Source organism: Asterias amurensis, chromosome 16 (assembly GCF_032118995.1).
Source record: "Asterias amurensis chromosome 16, ASM3211899v1".
NCBI lineage: Eukaryota > Metazoa > Echinodermata > Asteroidea > Forcipulatida > Asteriidae > Asterias > Asterias amurensis.
Genome location: NC_092663.1, coordinates 1537257 through 1554603, shown reverse-complemented (window position 1 = coordinate 1554603; position 17347 = coordinate 1537257). Strand labels below are relative to the sequence as shown.

General features: G+C 36.3%; 2 protein-coding genes across 4 annotated transcripts in view; one reads left to right on the top strand and one right to left on the bottom strand.

The window, feature by feature from the left end:
* Positions 1-13460, top strand: part of LOC139948604 (kinesin heavy chain-like) — a 48263-nt gene extending 34803 nt beyond the window's left edge. For 2 of the 3 annotated variants that reach the window (XM_071946788.1, XM_071946787.1), the window contains exons 20-26: positions 705-841; positions 1373-1452; positions 1814-1997; positions 3339-3563; positions 4259-4347; positions 5111-5212; positions 5517-13460. In XM_071946788.1, coding sequence (XP_071802889.1) covers positions 705-841; positions 1373-1452; positions 1814-1997; positions 3339-3563; positions 4259-4347; positions 5111-5212; positions 5517-5539 — 840 coding nt within the window. In that variant the 3' untranslated portion in view covers positions 5540-13460. The remainder of the gene's footprint in view (positions 1-704; positions 842-1372; positions 1453-1813; positions 1998-3338; positions 3564-4258; positions 4348-5110; positions 5213-5516) is intronic. The other variant, XM_071946789.1, reaches the window with a different exon arrangement.
* Positions 13456-16956, bottom strand: LOC139948606 (endoribonuclease YbeY-like). The gene is made up of 4 exons (XM_071946791.1): positions 16586-16956; positions 14931-15059; positions 14499-14567; positions 13456-14166 (listed from the first exon to the last, which is right to left on the bottom strand). The coding sequence occupies exons 1-4, from the start codon at positions 16793-16795 to the stop codon at positions 14068-14070; spliced, it is 507 nt and encodes a 168-aa protein (XP_071802892.1). The 5' UTR covers positions 16796-16956; the 3' UTR covers positions 13456-14067.
* Positions 16957-17347: the final 391 nt, after the last annotated feature.

Below are 17347 nucleotides of genomic sequence, written 5' to 3'. Positions count from 1 at the left end.
TCACCGGGGGCAGCCATCTTGTAGGGAGCCCTCTATGGCAAGAATAGTCCAACTCAGTTAAAAAACTATCACTTAACTCTTTTAGTGCCAACTTTTGTTTTGCGTTTTGAATCTAAAATGCTCACCTTTGTGAGCTTTTCGATAATTCGTTATTGGACCATTAATGTCTTTCTCACCAAACAAATTGTCCTTTACAATGTATCTTGCTGGCTTTATTTTGCCTTGGTACATGTACATTACAAAGATAATGCTGTTTCTTCATGTTCTTGAGTGATAATGTCCTCTTGTGATAGCATGTATATTATTGGTAGTACATGTATGATTGAGTTCATACAAAAGATGGACATATACATGTACAATAATGGCACTTTCGGAATTTATAAAATAAATCATACTTGTTATGACCTTGGCACTGAAAGAGTTAATCGACAAGCATGTAATTGGCTTCAAGTTTTGTTTTTCATTTGTGATTAAAAAGGATATTTATTGGTTTCATGGTTTATTTATTAAAACACTGCAATACAGCGGCTAAAAGCCAAAATGTACAGTTTACGAAAATAGTCATTAAAAACATTACTAAATAAAATAAAAAAAAAAGGAAATATCAAATGTATAAATACACAGGCAACAAATTAATCTGGCATTTATTCTGTTTATTTTCAACCATCTATGCTCACTATTTTTCTTTTAATTGTCGTTACCAGCTTGTCCGTGATAACGCCGACCTACGCTGTGAGCTGCCGAAGCTTGAGAAACGTCTACGCGCAACCTCAGAGAGAGTCAAGTCACTCGAGGCTGCCCTGAAAGAAACAAAAGAGGGCGCTATGCGTGATCGCAAGAGGTAATCTCAACTAATTGGTGTCAAATTTGTTATTTATATTCACTGTCCTTGAATGAAACTTGTTGAAGGCTAAATGACTACATCATTATGTGCAGAAACATTTTGACCACAAAATTTACTTTTCCAAACTTTCAAACCAGGGGTCAAGTTCACAAAGAGCTAAGATTGATCTTAACTGCAAATCAATCGTAGTTGCTTAGTTAAGTGTGATGTTACAATACAAATCACGATGGTAATTCTGACAATTCGTCTTGCGATGAGTTTAATTGCTGTGTGAAATTGGCCTCTGATACCTTTTCCATTTTCATAAAGTCTTTAAGCATAAACCTTTGCTTAGCACAAAAACATTTTTCTAAGCAAAAACAGCTTACCAGCAAGAACACACCAAACATTTGCCGTTGCTGCGACCGATACCTCTGTAATTTTTTGCTTAACAAAGAATTTCACTAAGCAGAATATTTTTCTGCTTTACAGTTTTGTGAACTGGTACCTTTAAGACTAACCATTGTTTTTCTAATTGTGTGAGTCCAGGTACCAGCAAGAAGTGGACAGGATCAAGGAAGCAGTCCGTCAGAGGAACAGTGCAAGAAGAGGCAACTCCCCACAGATAGGTTTGTAATAAATAAAGTTTTCCTGAAGATGACTTGGACAAGCTGAAAAAAAATTAGATCAATGAAGAACTCACTCCACGGTAGTAGTTAAAAAGCAGAATAGTTCGTTTCAGAACTAAGAAGTCTCCCAAATTCATAAAATATGATTCGCTGTAGTAGAGAAATCTCGCAAGACAAGTTCTTAAAAGAACACAATCTGTCAGTAAAATTTTTCAGATTCAAATATTTTGCATAATTACATTTCGTCAATTTGAAATGATTTATGATTGAAAGCTGCTGTACTTCTATTCGATCTAACTTTTAACCAGTTTTTATTACCATCAATTTTAAATAAAAATAAAAATGTGATTTCTTACTTCAGCCAAGGCCATCCGGGCAGGTCACCCGCCCCTCTCTCCAGGCAACATGGGCATTCGAGGTGGAGGACAGGTCATCGGGCTCCGTGGGGGCGGAGGGCAGGGGCCAATCAGGTCAAGCCCCCAGCAGAGTCCTGACGGTAACGTCAATCACAATCAACAGTTCGGCCAAGCTAATTTGGACAAATCGTAAGTTTCTTTTCACTGATTTTTCGCTCTTTGGGAGGTGCAAGGTTGGGGTGTGAACAAATTTTGAAGTTCTGAGGTCGTCGTTAAGTACTTGTCTTGTTCCTTAAAGTATTAAGCCTGGTTTATACTTCCTGCGGATGCAAATGAGATATAAATTTGGATGTCACCTGAATGTTTTGCAGGAGTTGAGCACATCTAACTGATTCAAGCTATTTGTTGCGAATTTGTGATGTCAAAATTCGCCATTTGCAGGAAGTATGAACCCAGGCTTTAGTCTTCTGTTTTGCAAGGGAAGGTTGTGGAAGTTAGTATTGCTTTTGAATTGAAAATGCTGTTGGAAGTTTTGGTTCAGTTCATTGTTTAAAATGTTGATATGTTGATGTTGTTTGGGTAGCGGCCATCTTGGATTTCAACCATAAAGTTGAATATAATGCATGAAGCTGCAATCCCGGTCAAAATAATGGGGTTATGTGCATAGAGTTATATATAAGAACTAGAGGGCGCACTGGTGATGCTGCTTGCACAAGAGCGCCATTCTGTACGCGCGTTGAATATGAAATACACGTTGAGTTTTTTTTATTATTGAACGCTGACGAGATGCTGTTTTGTCAACTTACAAAATGGTCGCACAAAAACACACGCTAAGCAATGCCTGTTTGTTCAACTTAGAAAATGGCCGCCTCCGCGCATGCTGGGGCGTGTATATAGGCTAGTATGCCCTCTAGGTCTTAAATATAACTCTATGGTTTTGTGACATTAAACATCCCCTCTCCTGTTACCTTGCTCAATGTTGTTAATCCCAGCTGTAGTGCAGACAGTGCAATGAGAGCCAGTATTGAACATGGGCTAGGACCCATTGAGATATGGCAGGGATTGTAGCCTGCCTCCCGCTATGTTTGGGTAGGGTTATTTCTAGACCAATACATCTCGGACCAATTTCATAAAGCCTGTAAGCACAAAAACTTGCTAAGCACAGACAAATACTGTTCAGCAGAAACTGGTTACCAGAGAAAAGTCCATAAAGTTTGCATTGTTATGACTGGTACCCCACCCATTTTTTGCTTAGCATAGAAATTTGCTAAGCAGTATTTTCTGCTTAACAGCTTCGTGAAATTGGGCCCAGGCTATGTTTGGGGAGACTATTACCTCAAAGCAAACAGACATAAATAGGATATTTTCCTATTGTGAGACACTAACGTATATAGTCTGGTACTAGTCATATGGTGGTATAACTCACATTGACCTCTGGGGACATGACCAAGATGGCCTCCATTGTCTCATATATTTGTGTTTGCATGATGCATGTATTGTCAAACATTGTATCTAACCGTATTTATACAGCAATGCGTTCAACTTTCCCGCTGGTACCCCGTCGCCGTCAGCCAGTGACAAACCCGTCCGAAGGAAACATCACTCTCAGCATCGTGCCCGCTCGCATTCAAACTCCAAACAAGACAACCCCAACTCCTCCCACCACCAACGACAATCCCAGCATGCATCATCACCCAATGTGTCCCATGATGCATCAGAGGGGGCTACGGGGGCGCAATCAGATCCCTTATCAACGTTGGTATTTTTTTGGTTCTGTTTTTGTTTTTGTAATTTTTGTTGTTGTAAACCCTGCTATGCAGATTCTTTTGTTGTTTCTGTTAAATGCATGAAATATTATGCTGCAAAATCAACTGTGTTTTTAACTCTAACGCTCCGTACCTTTATTTTTGAAACCTGAGTTGATAATCACATTAAAATTCAGATTCTTCATAGTTTATTATTACAATTTACCTTCCCCTGTTACCATCAGTTACTTTTGAAACCTGAAACAATGTCTTTAAAAAAAGGGGGTGACAACGGATTTGTATATGGTTTTTTTCTGTGACATTTTGTGACACTCTTTATAATAATGGTTTTACTTTCACAACTTCTTATTTTAATTTGGAGTTGAACAAAGAAGATTTGATTGGGACTTGAACCAATGAACTACAGATTACCATGATTAATTGACCAGCCTTCGATTTCACCAAACTCCTTAGGACTTAGGACTAATCTTAGGACTTGGGACGAGTTTTAAAAGTTCCTTATCCATAGACGTTAGGACGCATTGAACCCATCCTAAGTAAGGATGAGTTACATTTACTTGTCCTAACTCGAGATAGCGTTTTGCGAAAACGGCTGCAGCAGTCGGCTGCAGCACTCTACCAACTGACAGACTGAGCTATCCTTTATTTATGAAGTTTGGTTTATAATGTTTGTTTCCTGTACAGATCAAGCAGCTATAATAACCTGAACTCCAACCAGAATGATGTGGAGAACATGGAAAGAAAGGCCAAGAGGCTACCCAAGCTTCCTGGAGGTATAACAACAAGGCTAGGCATTCCATAAATGATAACGAACCTTTGACATTCACTGGTGAAAATTACATTTGCTAAATCTGCAGCCAAAGTAAAGTGTTATAAAAAGCAACTCCTCACAACTCTCTTGATCAGCAGCATATCGCGCCACAGCACCTTGTAAGCCAAATCGGAATACCTTGCAGGAAAATACTGAATGTTGAAGCACTTTTATCATCACCGAGTGCTATACATAAATAAGAAGCCACTATTAGGCCATTTTATAGTTTTTTTTTTTAGTTTTTAGTTTTTAGTTTTGTTGACATGCCAAATATGAAAACAAAAATAGAGAAATCATCACAATACCTATAAAACAGAGGGTTTTTATGTTTTTGATGTTTTCAATAGTTTTGTCAAACAAATGTTACTCCTAGATGACATTTTCTGTAAACTTTTTCAAACAACTAAGCACATTGTAGCCCAAGTAAATATTTGAAGAATTGTTTTTGCTTTGCCTACATGAATAAAAACCTTCTCTAAATATCTTTTCAAACCTGTACATTTTGAAAAAAATTATCAGCTGAAAAATCTGGGCAGTAAAAGAAAAAAAAAAAGGAAAACAAAATGGGGTGGGGGGGGGTTTGAATGGTCGGGCAGGGATGATCAACAATTTGTTTGTTATGTGGCCTTATTATTATTATTTTTGCACAGATGCTCTTGTCTTTAGCCAAAGTCGTAGCAGTCAATTTGGATAGATCCTAAAGCTCTGTGTCTTTTTCTTTTCAGCTAAACTTGATTCCAAGCTAACCGATGCTGACATTGCAGCAATGAAGGCAAGGGGACGACAAAAGACATCTACTAATAACACAAGCAAGACGCCCATGACTGGTAGGTTGTAATATTAATCTGGTGCCCAGACTGCTCATTCAAATAAACCAATGCAGGAATAGCCATAATGAAAAGGCACCAGTCTTGACCAAATCCATTATGGCGGCTCTGTATACAATATTAAGCCGGAAACTTTAAAATTGCACTACTCTTTCTTCAGGAGAATGCTGAATTATTAATTGCGAGTCTTTTTTATATATTTTGATGTTGATACTTAAGATTTGTATTTAAGCTGTATTTATTAGAAAAAAATAATCCTTTGCGACTGGAAATTAAAACCTCTTTTTCCTGTTTTTATTTACAGCCACTGGTGAACCAGCAAGCTAATGAAAGTAGATTTCAGCAACCAAATCACAAAGAAAGATAACAAAAAAGTAAGGAAAAAAATGTAGACAAAAACCTAGTGTTAATGAAATTTGAAACTCACTGCTAATGTAGTAAAGTTAAGGTGCACTATATTAGGCTTTTAATGAATTTGGTCTGGCTTCCTGACTGTGGGTGATACAGTTTTATTCATACATGTACATCGGACTATACATCACAGCGCCAGACTGTTCAATTCAAGCCAACCTTGCTCAAGTCAAGACAACATTGGTCACGTTCCAAGACTGCACAACCTGGATTTCAATGAATCTATACATGACATCATTGTCACCAGACTGAATCTTGCCATACTGCTCATTTCAAAATGGCCGCTGGCTTAACCTTGGTAGTTAAGACAGGCATAGAAAAAAACAATCTAGATGAGTTATAATGGCTACAAAAATAAGAGATTTACTGACGGCAAAATGTACAACTGGTTCTATAAGTAAGATACATTAACTTGGTGTAATGGCAATTCACATTATTTCAATGAAATTGTATAAAATATGGGAAATTTGTAAGTAATGTGAGCCTAATCTTAGTGACATTTTGGCAAGTAGATTAAAAGATAAATAGAAGCTTCCTGTAGGAAAAAAAAAAAAATAATAATAATAATAACACAATTTGGATGTCTGAAAACATCTCTAAAAATATAACAACAAAACTCCCTGCATGTATTAATAATGAAGTCTCGTTTGGTGTGTAATTCAACGCTAAATTATTACCTAACAAAATGTATTGGAATAAGTTTTTTGTAAAAAAAATAAATAACAGTTGTGTCCAAAAGTGTTCTTTGTACGTAAAACGGTCTACTAGAAAGTGAAAACGTGTAGCTTATAAACAAAGGTATGCATATCTGATAATGTTCAAATATTTCGGGCAACAAAAATGACACAAGTAACGTTTGAAAAGTTTCTGCACAACAAACATTAAGTTGACCGCTTGTTCACAATATATTTTGTTTTCCATTCAACAATTTGTTAGGATTCGCAATATCATGACGGGATATAAAATGTGGAGTTTTGGAAAAATAATTCTTTTGATACAAAGATTGATGCATCAGTCTTAGTTAAAGCTAAATGAAATTGTCAAGAGCTGTATACTTCATTTTCATCTCTCAAGAAATTGTTTCTCTTGAAGACGAGCAGAGTATACTGTTCGAATCGTTGATACCACAACAGTTCTTCTCAACATTTCTCCGAAAGGAGGTTTCGCACATGATTTTACCTACAGGTTTACTATTTACAGCTTCCCTGTCATCCACACCAAGCAAAGCTTCAAACATCACTTAAATTGTTTCTGCTTTCAAATCTGTTTCCACATACAAACAAGTACATAAAATTTCCAAAATAATTGGAGATTTTTGGGACTCTTGGTGGCAGCAGACTTACCAGGTGAAATCCATTGTTCTCGGTAAAGTGTGCACGCTCAGAACTACATAAACAATTTAAACTTACTTGGTAAGTGTGCTGCCATCTAGTGTTTTAAAGTATCCCGTTGTTACTGCCATGCTTAAATCAAGGGAAAAAAGAAGAAAAAAACTTTGTTAAAAAAAATTTTTAAGGTGAATTTCAACTCGTCAAAATAATAACCTTACCAATGTCTGGAACTTGCATTGCATTTTCATTAAATGCAAACTCTGCGATTGTTTGGACATCTCTGTAATACTTTGAACTGTGTCCAAATCCATTCAGTGGCAAAGCATTCTTATAAAATGTGCTGAACAGTTTCTATTGGGGACCAGTGGCAGACAGTCCTAAAAAAGCACAGCTTTAGCCGGTAACCTGCGAATGCAAAGCTTAATGACGCATTGTGGCTTAGCAGGTTTAATGAAAACTCGCCTCAATGTTTCAAGTAATTGAGTTTTTATGTGTGCAGCAGATATGTGTGGATTCAAATCATTAATTACATCTATCATAAAAAAAGTAAACTAGTTTAATTTATAAATAATTTCAAAATTACCTTTTTTCTCTTTAAAAGTTTGTTTTCTTTTTCGAAAAGATAGAAACTTGAGAGGAGTAATATTTGTATAAATACAACTTTTTTTGTCTGTTTTAAATTATAAATGTGATTATAAACAAAGTATATTTAATTGTACGTGTTTTAGATTAGGGCAACATGTTTTAACTTTCCGAGAAATTGTCCAGCGACTTTTTACTGGGAAAGTTAATTGGTCAGTCAAATACGCACATGTCAAAAAACGCACAGGCATTTCCTAACGGAGTTCCAGTTTTTGTAGATATAGCGAACTTTAGTAGACTCTGGATGACCAGATAGTGTTTTTGAATGTTAACACAATATAGCGCCCTCTAGAGCCAAACAGTTTCTCACTTACATGTATGTAGCTCATCACTGATCCTAGCCTGAACATCTGGGCCCAATTTCATGGCTCTGCTTACGGTAAGCACAGAATCGGCGCTTACCGAAGCAGGGAATTCCGTGCTTACAGCAACGTATTTCACGGGTGAGTGGTGAATTTTGGCTTCTGTGCATGCGTACTCCACGTTACTAGGCATTCTATGCTTTCAAGGCCAACGCAGAAAAATAAGGTGCTTGCATGTAAGCGGGGAATCGTGATCGTAAGCGCAGAATTCGGCGGTAAGCAGAGCCATGAAATTGGGCCACGATGTAAGACCAGATACCTGCCTTGAGCACCTGGCAGGATCCTGCCAGATGTACCTTTGACCTTGCATCTATTTTCACATGGAGATTCACAGTCAGATCACGGATACATGTACACATAGTGAATAAAACAACATTACATGCATGTACAAACATAATGCACCTGCTGCATGCAGATGATCGAAAGTGCAAACTGACACTACATCACCTCAGATCAACCATAACACAGATATAGAAAGCTTGCATGTTTATCCAATGGAATTATTGTGTTCAATGAAATCATTGGGCCTATAAGACCACAGACAGGGGACCAGTCTACGCTGACTCTGCCAGCCCAGCTCCAGTTTGTGTATTGCATTCAATAAGTCTTGATGTTGTTAATTTTCTGCTGTCTGCTTACTCCCGGATATTCCTTTTTATTTTCCTTCGCATTCCAAATGTCTCCCCTGACCTTTAACCCTAACACTAACCTTTCACCTCAACCCCCACCCCCCAAACTAATGAGTCCAACCCCAAATTCGTCCCCCTCTCGTTCACCAGCTCCCTTGCAGTGTTCAAGTGAAATGCCTTACCATTTGAGGTGTGTCGTGCTAGAACCTGCTTGAGTTTTCAACTATTATCTTATGTTTTTTACGTTTATTTCAAATGTTCAAATCCTGAAGTCTTTTATCGTCCCTGTATCTTGAAGAAACTGGTCTTGGGTGAAATGCTTTCCTTGGCTGATTCCATTCAAAGTATTAGTCAGTTTGAAATATTGTATTGGTTACCAGCTTATCTTGTGTACAAAATCTAAACACTGTGTGTGGCTGGTAATCTGTATCAAATTTTAGAATTTGGCCCCAGTTTGGGATGCATGTCTTACCTGAGCCAGTCCACCTTTTAGTTGACCTCCAACCTTTTATTTGACCTATGAAATTTTGTGTCATTGCATTTGAAATCATTGCAAAGTTGTTGTCTGTGGCTTAGCAATTATTTTCTGTGAGCTTAGTCATGTCGAAATACTGTGTAAGAACAAATGCTTGTTTTGATGTTGGGGGGGGGGGGGTGGATTTGGCTCTTGTAGGATATTTCATCCTTTTCTGAATAATTCTTTGAAATAGCTTCTAAATGTTGATGTCTCCATTTGAAAGATTTGAATATCAGTAGACTGGTTCCCCTGCTGCATTATGAAAGACTTTGTGTTCAAAACAACCACTATTCACTTTCCTGTCTTCAGGTAACGAGACATATCCCATCCCTTTCTTTGGTCGCAGTAGAAACTAAACTTGCAGTGATTTTCCATAGTACTCTGTCTATCTTTTATTCTGGTGTTAATCTCTTAATCTGATGGTCATAGAGATTAAGAAGTGTACAGTAAAGCGGACAGCTTAATCTTGTTTTCATCTTGTTAGAGTAGCAAACAATAAATCACTAATGTGATGGAATGATAGCTTTGTAATTAAAGACCATCTGTGTATTGCGATGAGATCATGTTGATTTTTAATGCGTAAAAAGGTTGGGTAGAGTTTTAAACTTTTCGCCTTCACGCCCGTGTAGATTTTTTAGTGAGGCAATATTTATTTCCCTGCAGATGTCAAGGATGAAGAAAAAAAAATAATTTTTTTCAATATTTGCCCCAAATTCAAGTAATTTTCAACATCCCATTCATCAGTCAAATCTTAAAAATAAACAATTTTCTATATAATGAGTAGTGTAGATGGCCATAGCTTTTGATCCAAACCAGACCTTCTTCAGAGGCAATTTTATATATAGATGTATTTTTTCCCCCCAATTTTATTTTGTTGATGTTGCAAGTCCTGGTTTTTCATCAAATTATTCGGTAAGCCTTCCTCCAGATATATAATCACACCTGTTCATTAATTTTTTCTCAATATGAAAGTAGTTGAAAACTCAAGCTAGTTCTAGAAACCATGTCTGTATAATCGCTCAATTTCTATAACAATGCCAAAATATTCTTATTGTGTCTCTTTTTTGGTGCTTTTTCATATAATGCTACTGTCTAACTTCTCCAATTTTGTACCAACGTGTTATGTTTTTGAGGTGATGTGTAAACTCAGGGGTTTCTGGAAGGGAAACTGTGTTGAGTTACTCTGTGACTTTCTTTGGTTGTTGTAGGGTTCTGACACCACAAGTTGAGGTAAAAATGCCTAATATTGTTTTACTAAGATGTAAAATAGATCCCAGTATGATGTTATTTTGAGGAAACAAATTCCACCAGGAACTTCTTACAACTCCACTCCACTCCACTCCATCAATAAAATGTCTTAAAGACCCTGGACACTATTGGTAATTGTCAAAGACCAGTCTTCTCACTCAGTGTATCTGAATATATGCATAAAATAAACCTGTGAAAATTTGAGCTCAATTGGTCGTCGGAGTTGTGATATAACTATGAAAGAAAACAACATGCTTGTCACACGAAGTTGTGTGCTTTCAGATGCTTGATTTCGAGACCTCAAATTCAAAACTTGGGGTCTTGAAATCAAAGCCGTGGAAAATTACTTATTTCTCAAAAACTACGTTACTTCATAGGGAGACGTTTCTCACAATGTTTTATACTATCAACCTCTCCCCATTTCTCGTTACCAAGTGAGGTTTTATGCTGAGAATTATTTTGAGTTATTACCAATAGTGTTCACTGCCTTTAAACAGTTTTCATTGTAAACCTATCATGAATCAATGCACAGACACAATCATTAGTACACCTTTTGTTAGAAAGACACCAAATGAACAACAGATGAATATTGAGTAAATCTTTGCTGATCTTGTATTGAACAAACTCAATCACTTTTTAGTCATCATTGACAGCGATTGTTAATTGATATATAAATAACATTCAGAGAACTAATCCATTTTCAAACTAAGTAGGATTTGAAACTTTGCATGGTGGGAAAACGATATGGACAAGTTTGCGGTAATGCCATGAAATGAATATCTCTCAATGAGTTAGGAGGGGGGGTTCTGAAAAAGAACTGTTGGTTTCAACTGAACGTTTCGATCAGCATGCTCTGATCGTCTTCTGTTGTTATAAAATGGACAACAAAAATGTGTACCTCGTGATTGTGGTGTGCACATTGGAATCATTCAAAGACTTGAGTGAATGTCTGTCACAGAACCTTAGACTCGTCTCAGAACCCCACGACTCAAATAAATTAGTTTGCGATCCCTGGACAATCCCTTTTTGATTTTTTGTACTTCAAAATGTTACTGCATGGCTGTAAAAACTTAAATCGTCATTTCTTATAATGGTGTGTGTGTGATGGTGTTTTTTCCTACACTAGAGAGCTTTAAACAAAATGTAGTGGAGATATAAAATGTTCGCTGAGGCAAAAAATAGAATAAGCTTTAAAACATCAATGGATGCTTTAACTTTGCAGCCATTTTGTCTGGCACCTCGACGACTTAGTATAGGTCACTGTGTTAACTGTCAAAGGCACCAGTCTTTTTATCAGTTATAGCTGTTGGCTGTACATATCAATGAGGGACCAAAACAAGATGGCCACTGTTCGGCAAAAGTTTATTGTAATGCTGGTAAAAATTGGTAAATAGTGTTAAAGAAATAGCAAGTAGGAAGAAGTCAGATTTTGAGAATCAGTGTTTAAATATGATAATACTGTAAATTATAATTTATCAAATTTATTGAACTTATAAATGATTTTTGATGGTTCAACGGTTGTCAAGTTGTAAAGCCAAGTTTAACTTGCGGAAAATGTTAATGTACATAGCTATATGCCGACTCAATATCCATGCTGTGCGATAGTCCAGATGTGGGAAACAATCGATATATTGCGGTATCAATAGTTACTCCTTCTATTAGTATTGATGTTAAATACTTCAAGTCCATGCGTTTTGGCTTATAGATATTCTATGAAGGAACTTGCTGTAAAATTGGACAAATGTCTAGGTGTATAAAAAAAGCTTTAGTGTGGAATAAAACGTGTTGTCATGGAAATCAGGTTTGGAACAGTAATCATCTTAGGTCGGTCTTAAGTCTGTACAGCTTAACAAATTAAGATTCGGCGGCTGGAATTGTAAAACTGCTGTCGGTCTTTGTGTTGATCACTATGCTGAATATGACTAAGAAGATAATGTTGTTAAATATTAATTATTAATATTATATAAAAAGTAAATACTTGTGGATATTTGTGGTTTCAGTGAAGCATGTAATGTGTGTGCATTTAATATTAAACAAATACTCTAGTTAGACTATAATGAAATATTGATGTTCAATTTAATGACGACAGAAATCAGTGATGAAATTATTTGTAGAATATCAATTGTAGTTGTTAGAAGGTTAACATTTCAAAAAGGAGTAAAAAAACCCTCCCACATATCCTCACCTGGGGATGTTTGAGTTAAGAAACCCATGAAAGAGTAGGCGGGGCATGGGTAGATACATAACAAATAGGATTTGAGGCATTGCATGGTGAGGTAACAATGTATTTGGTTTGCCTAAACACCATGTGTGCACCCACTTGCTGGGTAGATTATGTTCTTTGGAGAACTCGTCTTGCTTTATATTCTGTTACCGCGGAGTAGATTTTTCGGAATGCAGGAGTCTTCTCGGGAGAGTATGCGGTAGTAGAGAAGTCTTCCAAATTCCGAACAATCTGCTTCGCTGCAGTAGAATATAAAGCAAGACAAAATTCTCCAAGAACATTTACCTAGCAGGTACTGTTGCAGCAAACCAAATTATTATCCATAGATGCAGAACAGAAACTTCAGACCACTGTTCAAGGGAATCACCTTAGGTTGTCCCTACAAAGGGGTACCTAAATCCTTATTAATCCTGAAGATATTGATATTTAACAATCCCTTTTATTTTAGCATGATTTCTTATTACTTTTTAAGGATTTGGAAATGTCATGCTTGAAACAGCTGAGAATACAAACAAGTCCTTTTACATTGATTTCATTTATTATTTGTGTTGTAACTGTAATAATTCAACTTTTTGTGTTAATTAAATTAACTCTCAGCCCTGTATTATATTGTAGAGTATTTTACCCTAAAAATTTGTAGGGTTTGGCAGACAAATTATTTAACAGTATTCTAAATTAAGTTATAGAACCTTTTTGGGAAGATTCCATTTTTCCTTCAGGGGGGTTTACTCATGGTGTAATCCTGTTAATTAAAATCTCTTGATTATTCATCAACTTCTCAGTGTATTAAAATCCACTGTTACATGTAGATCGGATAATAATATTAATTACAAAATGTTAAAACTGAAACAAGAAATAAAATATTCAAAAAAAGCTAGATTATATTTTACTGTTTTATTTCTCTTGCACCAATTCTCATTTATTCTGAAGTAAACAGTTCCAACTTAAAAACATCCCTTGGAAATTTACAAAATGTATTTGTATAAAAATATTTACAATCAACTTTCCAAAGTACAATTAATAATCTTAGTATTGCTGAACTATAAGTTATTACAAGTGATCTAGCTATTTAATTGCAACGTGAAGAGTTTCATGAAAAAGCTATCAGTATCTTAATATAAGAACTGAAGGCTAGCTGATTAACAAGAGCATTATAAATAATATTTCATATCAATGAATTTATTTCAGAAGGAGGTGGAAGTTGTTTTCTTCAGCTACTGTCTTGGACAAAAGTCCCAAGGTGAAACCATGTGAATGCTTTCAGAATTTGTACTTGATTGGTAGTAATGGAGTTGCCATCAATTTTACCAGACTCTCTCTAACTTAAGATTAATCTTAGGACTTAGAACGAGTGAAGTCCAGTCTCATTTTGGTAACAATGAGTTGGAATGTAGTAAAAATCAAGATGGCCACACCGTGATGAAGCTCTAATGGCCGGTTTATGCATGTTAGAGGAATGTTAGAAGTTTCCTTCTTGCATCTTGTCGTGACTCAGTGATACTGACTTTCCACATTCTTGGTGAGTGGCTTCAAGTTACTGTTCGTTATCTTGTTGTACTCCTTCAAGATATCTGATTCCTTCTTCAGCATCTGGGAAGAAATTCAAGACATTTTAATACATTCAGAACAATTGTCTTTTGTGTTGTTTTGAATCGCAGAGAAAAGGATGGCTGAGAATTAAGTGGCAAATTATTAGGAGGATAGGGGGTTCTTACTCTTAGTTGCAACAGGCTCTCCAGGCCCCAAATTTCAAAGAGCTGCTTAAGCTTAGCAAAAAAATGAGCAGGATACCAGTCACATATGGTACATCTGAAGTGGTATAAGGCCAACGTAAATGCTAAGAAAAATGTTACACATAGAACTTGTTTGATGAGGTGACATTTGTGACAAATTCTTCAAAATTTGATTCCCTTAATTTTTACCTGTCTGAATTGTTCTTCTGATTCGTGTTTGTAGCCGATGAGATGACAAATTCCATGCGTCACAAGTACCTTTAAAAAAAACACATAAATTTGACAACACAGTGAGACTTCATTTGAGGTATTCTGAAACGCCAAACGAGAAAACAAACTGACGCTATTCCATACCACTGCTTCAGACCGACATCTGCCTTACAAACCAAAGAATGGCATGCCTTACAGATTTTAAAATAAAATTATCCTCACTTGTGCCAAGAATTCCTAAGGGTAGATTCGCATCACTTAGAAGTCAAAAGTTTCTCAGAATGCTTTTACTTTTTAAGCTGCTGTACGTCTAACCAAGTCGGTTTTTTATTGCCATAAATGTTCAGAGTGATTACCGAATGTATCCCTTCCCTTTAAGTTTTGTGCAACCACGTACACTTAAAGACTTACAGGCAATACTGTGTCGACATCCGTTCCGTCCAGCTCACATTGTTTCTGAATATATGGCATCCCTAAGAAGATGTCTCCAAGGTCGGCGAGGTCACTCCAGGGGTCAGGTAAGCGGCCAGGGGCTAAACTCTGAAAGAGACACAATAGAAATACATAGTAAAGAATTCTACAATTGATTCTTTTGTTTATTTCTAGACTCTGATAGAGACAGAATAAAAGTACATTGTGTAGAATTCTACGATTGATTGTTGGTTTCTATTATCTGATACAGGTCAAAGTCATTATTTACACCTCGTACACAACCAACCGTTGTATGAGTAGTTAAAAATTAACCCAATGTAGAGTAATTCCACGCTCAAGATATACAACACAAGGACTTTGTCACGTGCAACACGTATACAAGCAGCTAGTCAGTTTTATAACACCCCTTGCAAGTATTGTGCCTGCTCATTGGTTTAGAGCGCGTCACATGACATGTCTTAGTTTTGCTAGACGACGGCCGTGTGATAGAGCGTCGGTTTGCCATGCGCTAGTCCGAAGACTAGCACATGGCGCCGTGCGCTAGTCCGACAGACTAGCACACGGCGTGCAGTACCCAGACGTCCGTTGCGTGTACGAGGATGATAAATTAATAGTCTGTAACCATTTCGGATTGTCCGACACTACATGCAACACAGTAGGTAAAAGTGTTTGCAATCTGTGTTCGCGTCGTCCGTGGAATGTAGCATTCAGGTCTGTAACTTAATAATAATAATACAGGTTTTAGAAATGTTTGGGGTGTTATAAAACAAATATTGACTGCTTTTACTCGTGCAATGGTTAAAAACTATGACTCCCTCGGTGATCCCCGGAGCGTTCTATTTTCCCTCGGCTTCGCCTCGGGAAAATAGAACGCTCCGGGGATCACCTCGGGAGTCATAGTTTTAACCATAGCACTCGAAGCAGTCAATATTTGTATAACATCAGCTAGGACATGTAAACTCCTAGAGTCCTACTAGAATTATGATGAGGTTTGTTCTGCTATCTTCTTCAGTGGAACAAAACTTAAAATTCTAGAAGTAGAATAATTATGTGCATAATTTCATCAAGAGTTCAAAGTGTTCTAAATTCACGTTGCTTTGCTTTACTTTCAGCTCTGACACACACAGTGAATACAAAACATTAAACTGTCTTTTAGGTTTATAGCATAATGGCAAACTGGATGAATAGATCACAGTCCAGATTGCTGGGCCCTTTAAACAAAAGCAATTACAATGACAAGGATGAGGGTTATGATTGCACTTAAAATTTTAGTTAATAACTAATAAATAAATATGATAATTCATTAATTTTGAAATTGAAATTAAATAACCAAATTTAGTGAAGTTTTATACAATTGTTATTTATTTATTAATATTAATATTATATATTAATATTAAATAATAATGAATAGGGTAGATGGCCTTAGCTTTCGATCCAATCCGGACCTTCTTCAGAGGCATGAAACAAGTACAAACAAATACATATCCATTTATAGAAAAAGAGAGGGGGAAAGGGATTAAGGAAAGGATCATATTAATATTAAGATTATAAAAGAAAAGATTAAAAGAAAATATAAAAGATTAATATTAAATAATAAATATGGAATGTATTACGATGAAGAATATGTATCCTACTTCATGAGATGGAAAAGACAGTACATCTGTTGGTTCGTTTCTCCCTCTGTACATTTTGTTCATCTCTCGTAGTTGCCCATCCTCCATGCATATCACTCCCAAGTCATACCGTTCAGTTCGGAAGATCCGCCTCAACAAGTTAATGTCCGTTTTCAACTTTGGCAGGTCGAAAACAACCGTCTTTTGCAGGTTTCTCAGCAGTAATGTCATGGTCCTGAATAATAGTTTCCTTTTCTTAGCATCAAGTTGTGCAAAATGGCAGTCTAAACGCAGTATTTCTGAAGTAGGATGACGAAATAGTTGTTTACAAATACTGCATGAGAATACCACCCGTAAAAATACTTGTTTTCAATGTATGGTATCCTGATTTGTCTCGTTATCACTCAACACAAAGGGGAGACAGACTATCGTAAATGTGTTTCCGGAATCTAAAAATAGAAACAAACTTTGGCCTTTAAATGGACGGTTTCATTCGTATAAACAGGTAAAGAGGGGGATTAATATAAATAAAACTTGTTATAATATCTGCATTAAAAAAATATATATCCTGTACTATATAATATTTATTTTAGATACAATTTCTAGATGTGTCATTGCATTTTTATAAAAATGTAAATAATACAAAATGATTGAAAGAAATGTATTCACCCTATTTTAAGTGGTTTCTTCCTGACAGTTGTCCAAAATAAAAAGAGTCGTTTCATTCCAATAAAACTAAAATTAAACGATTTTTATTTCATAAAAACAAACATACTCTTTCGA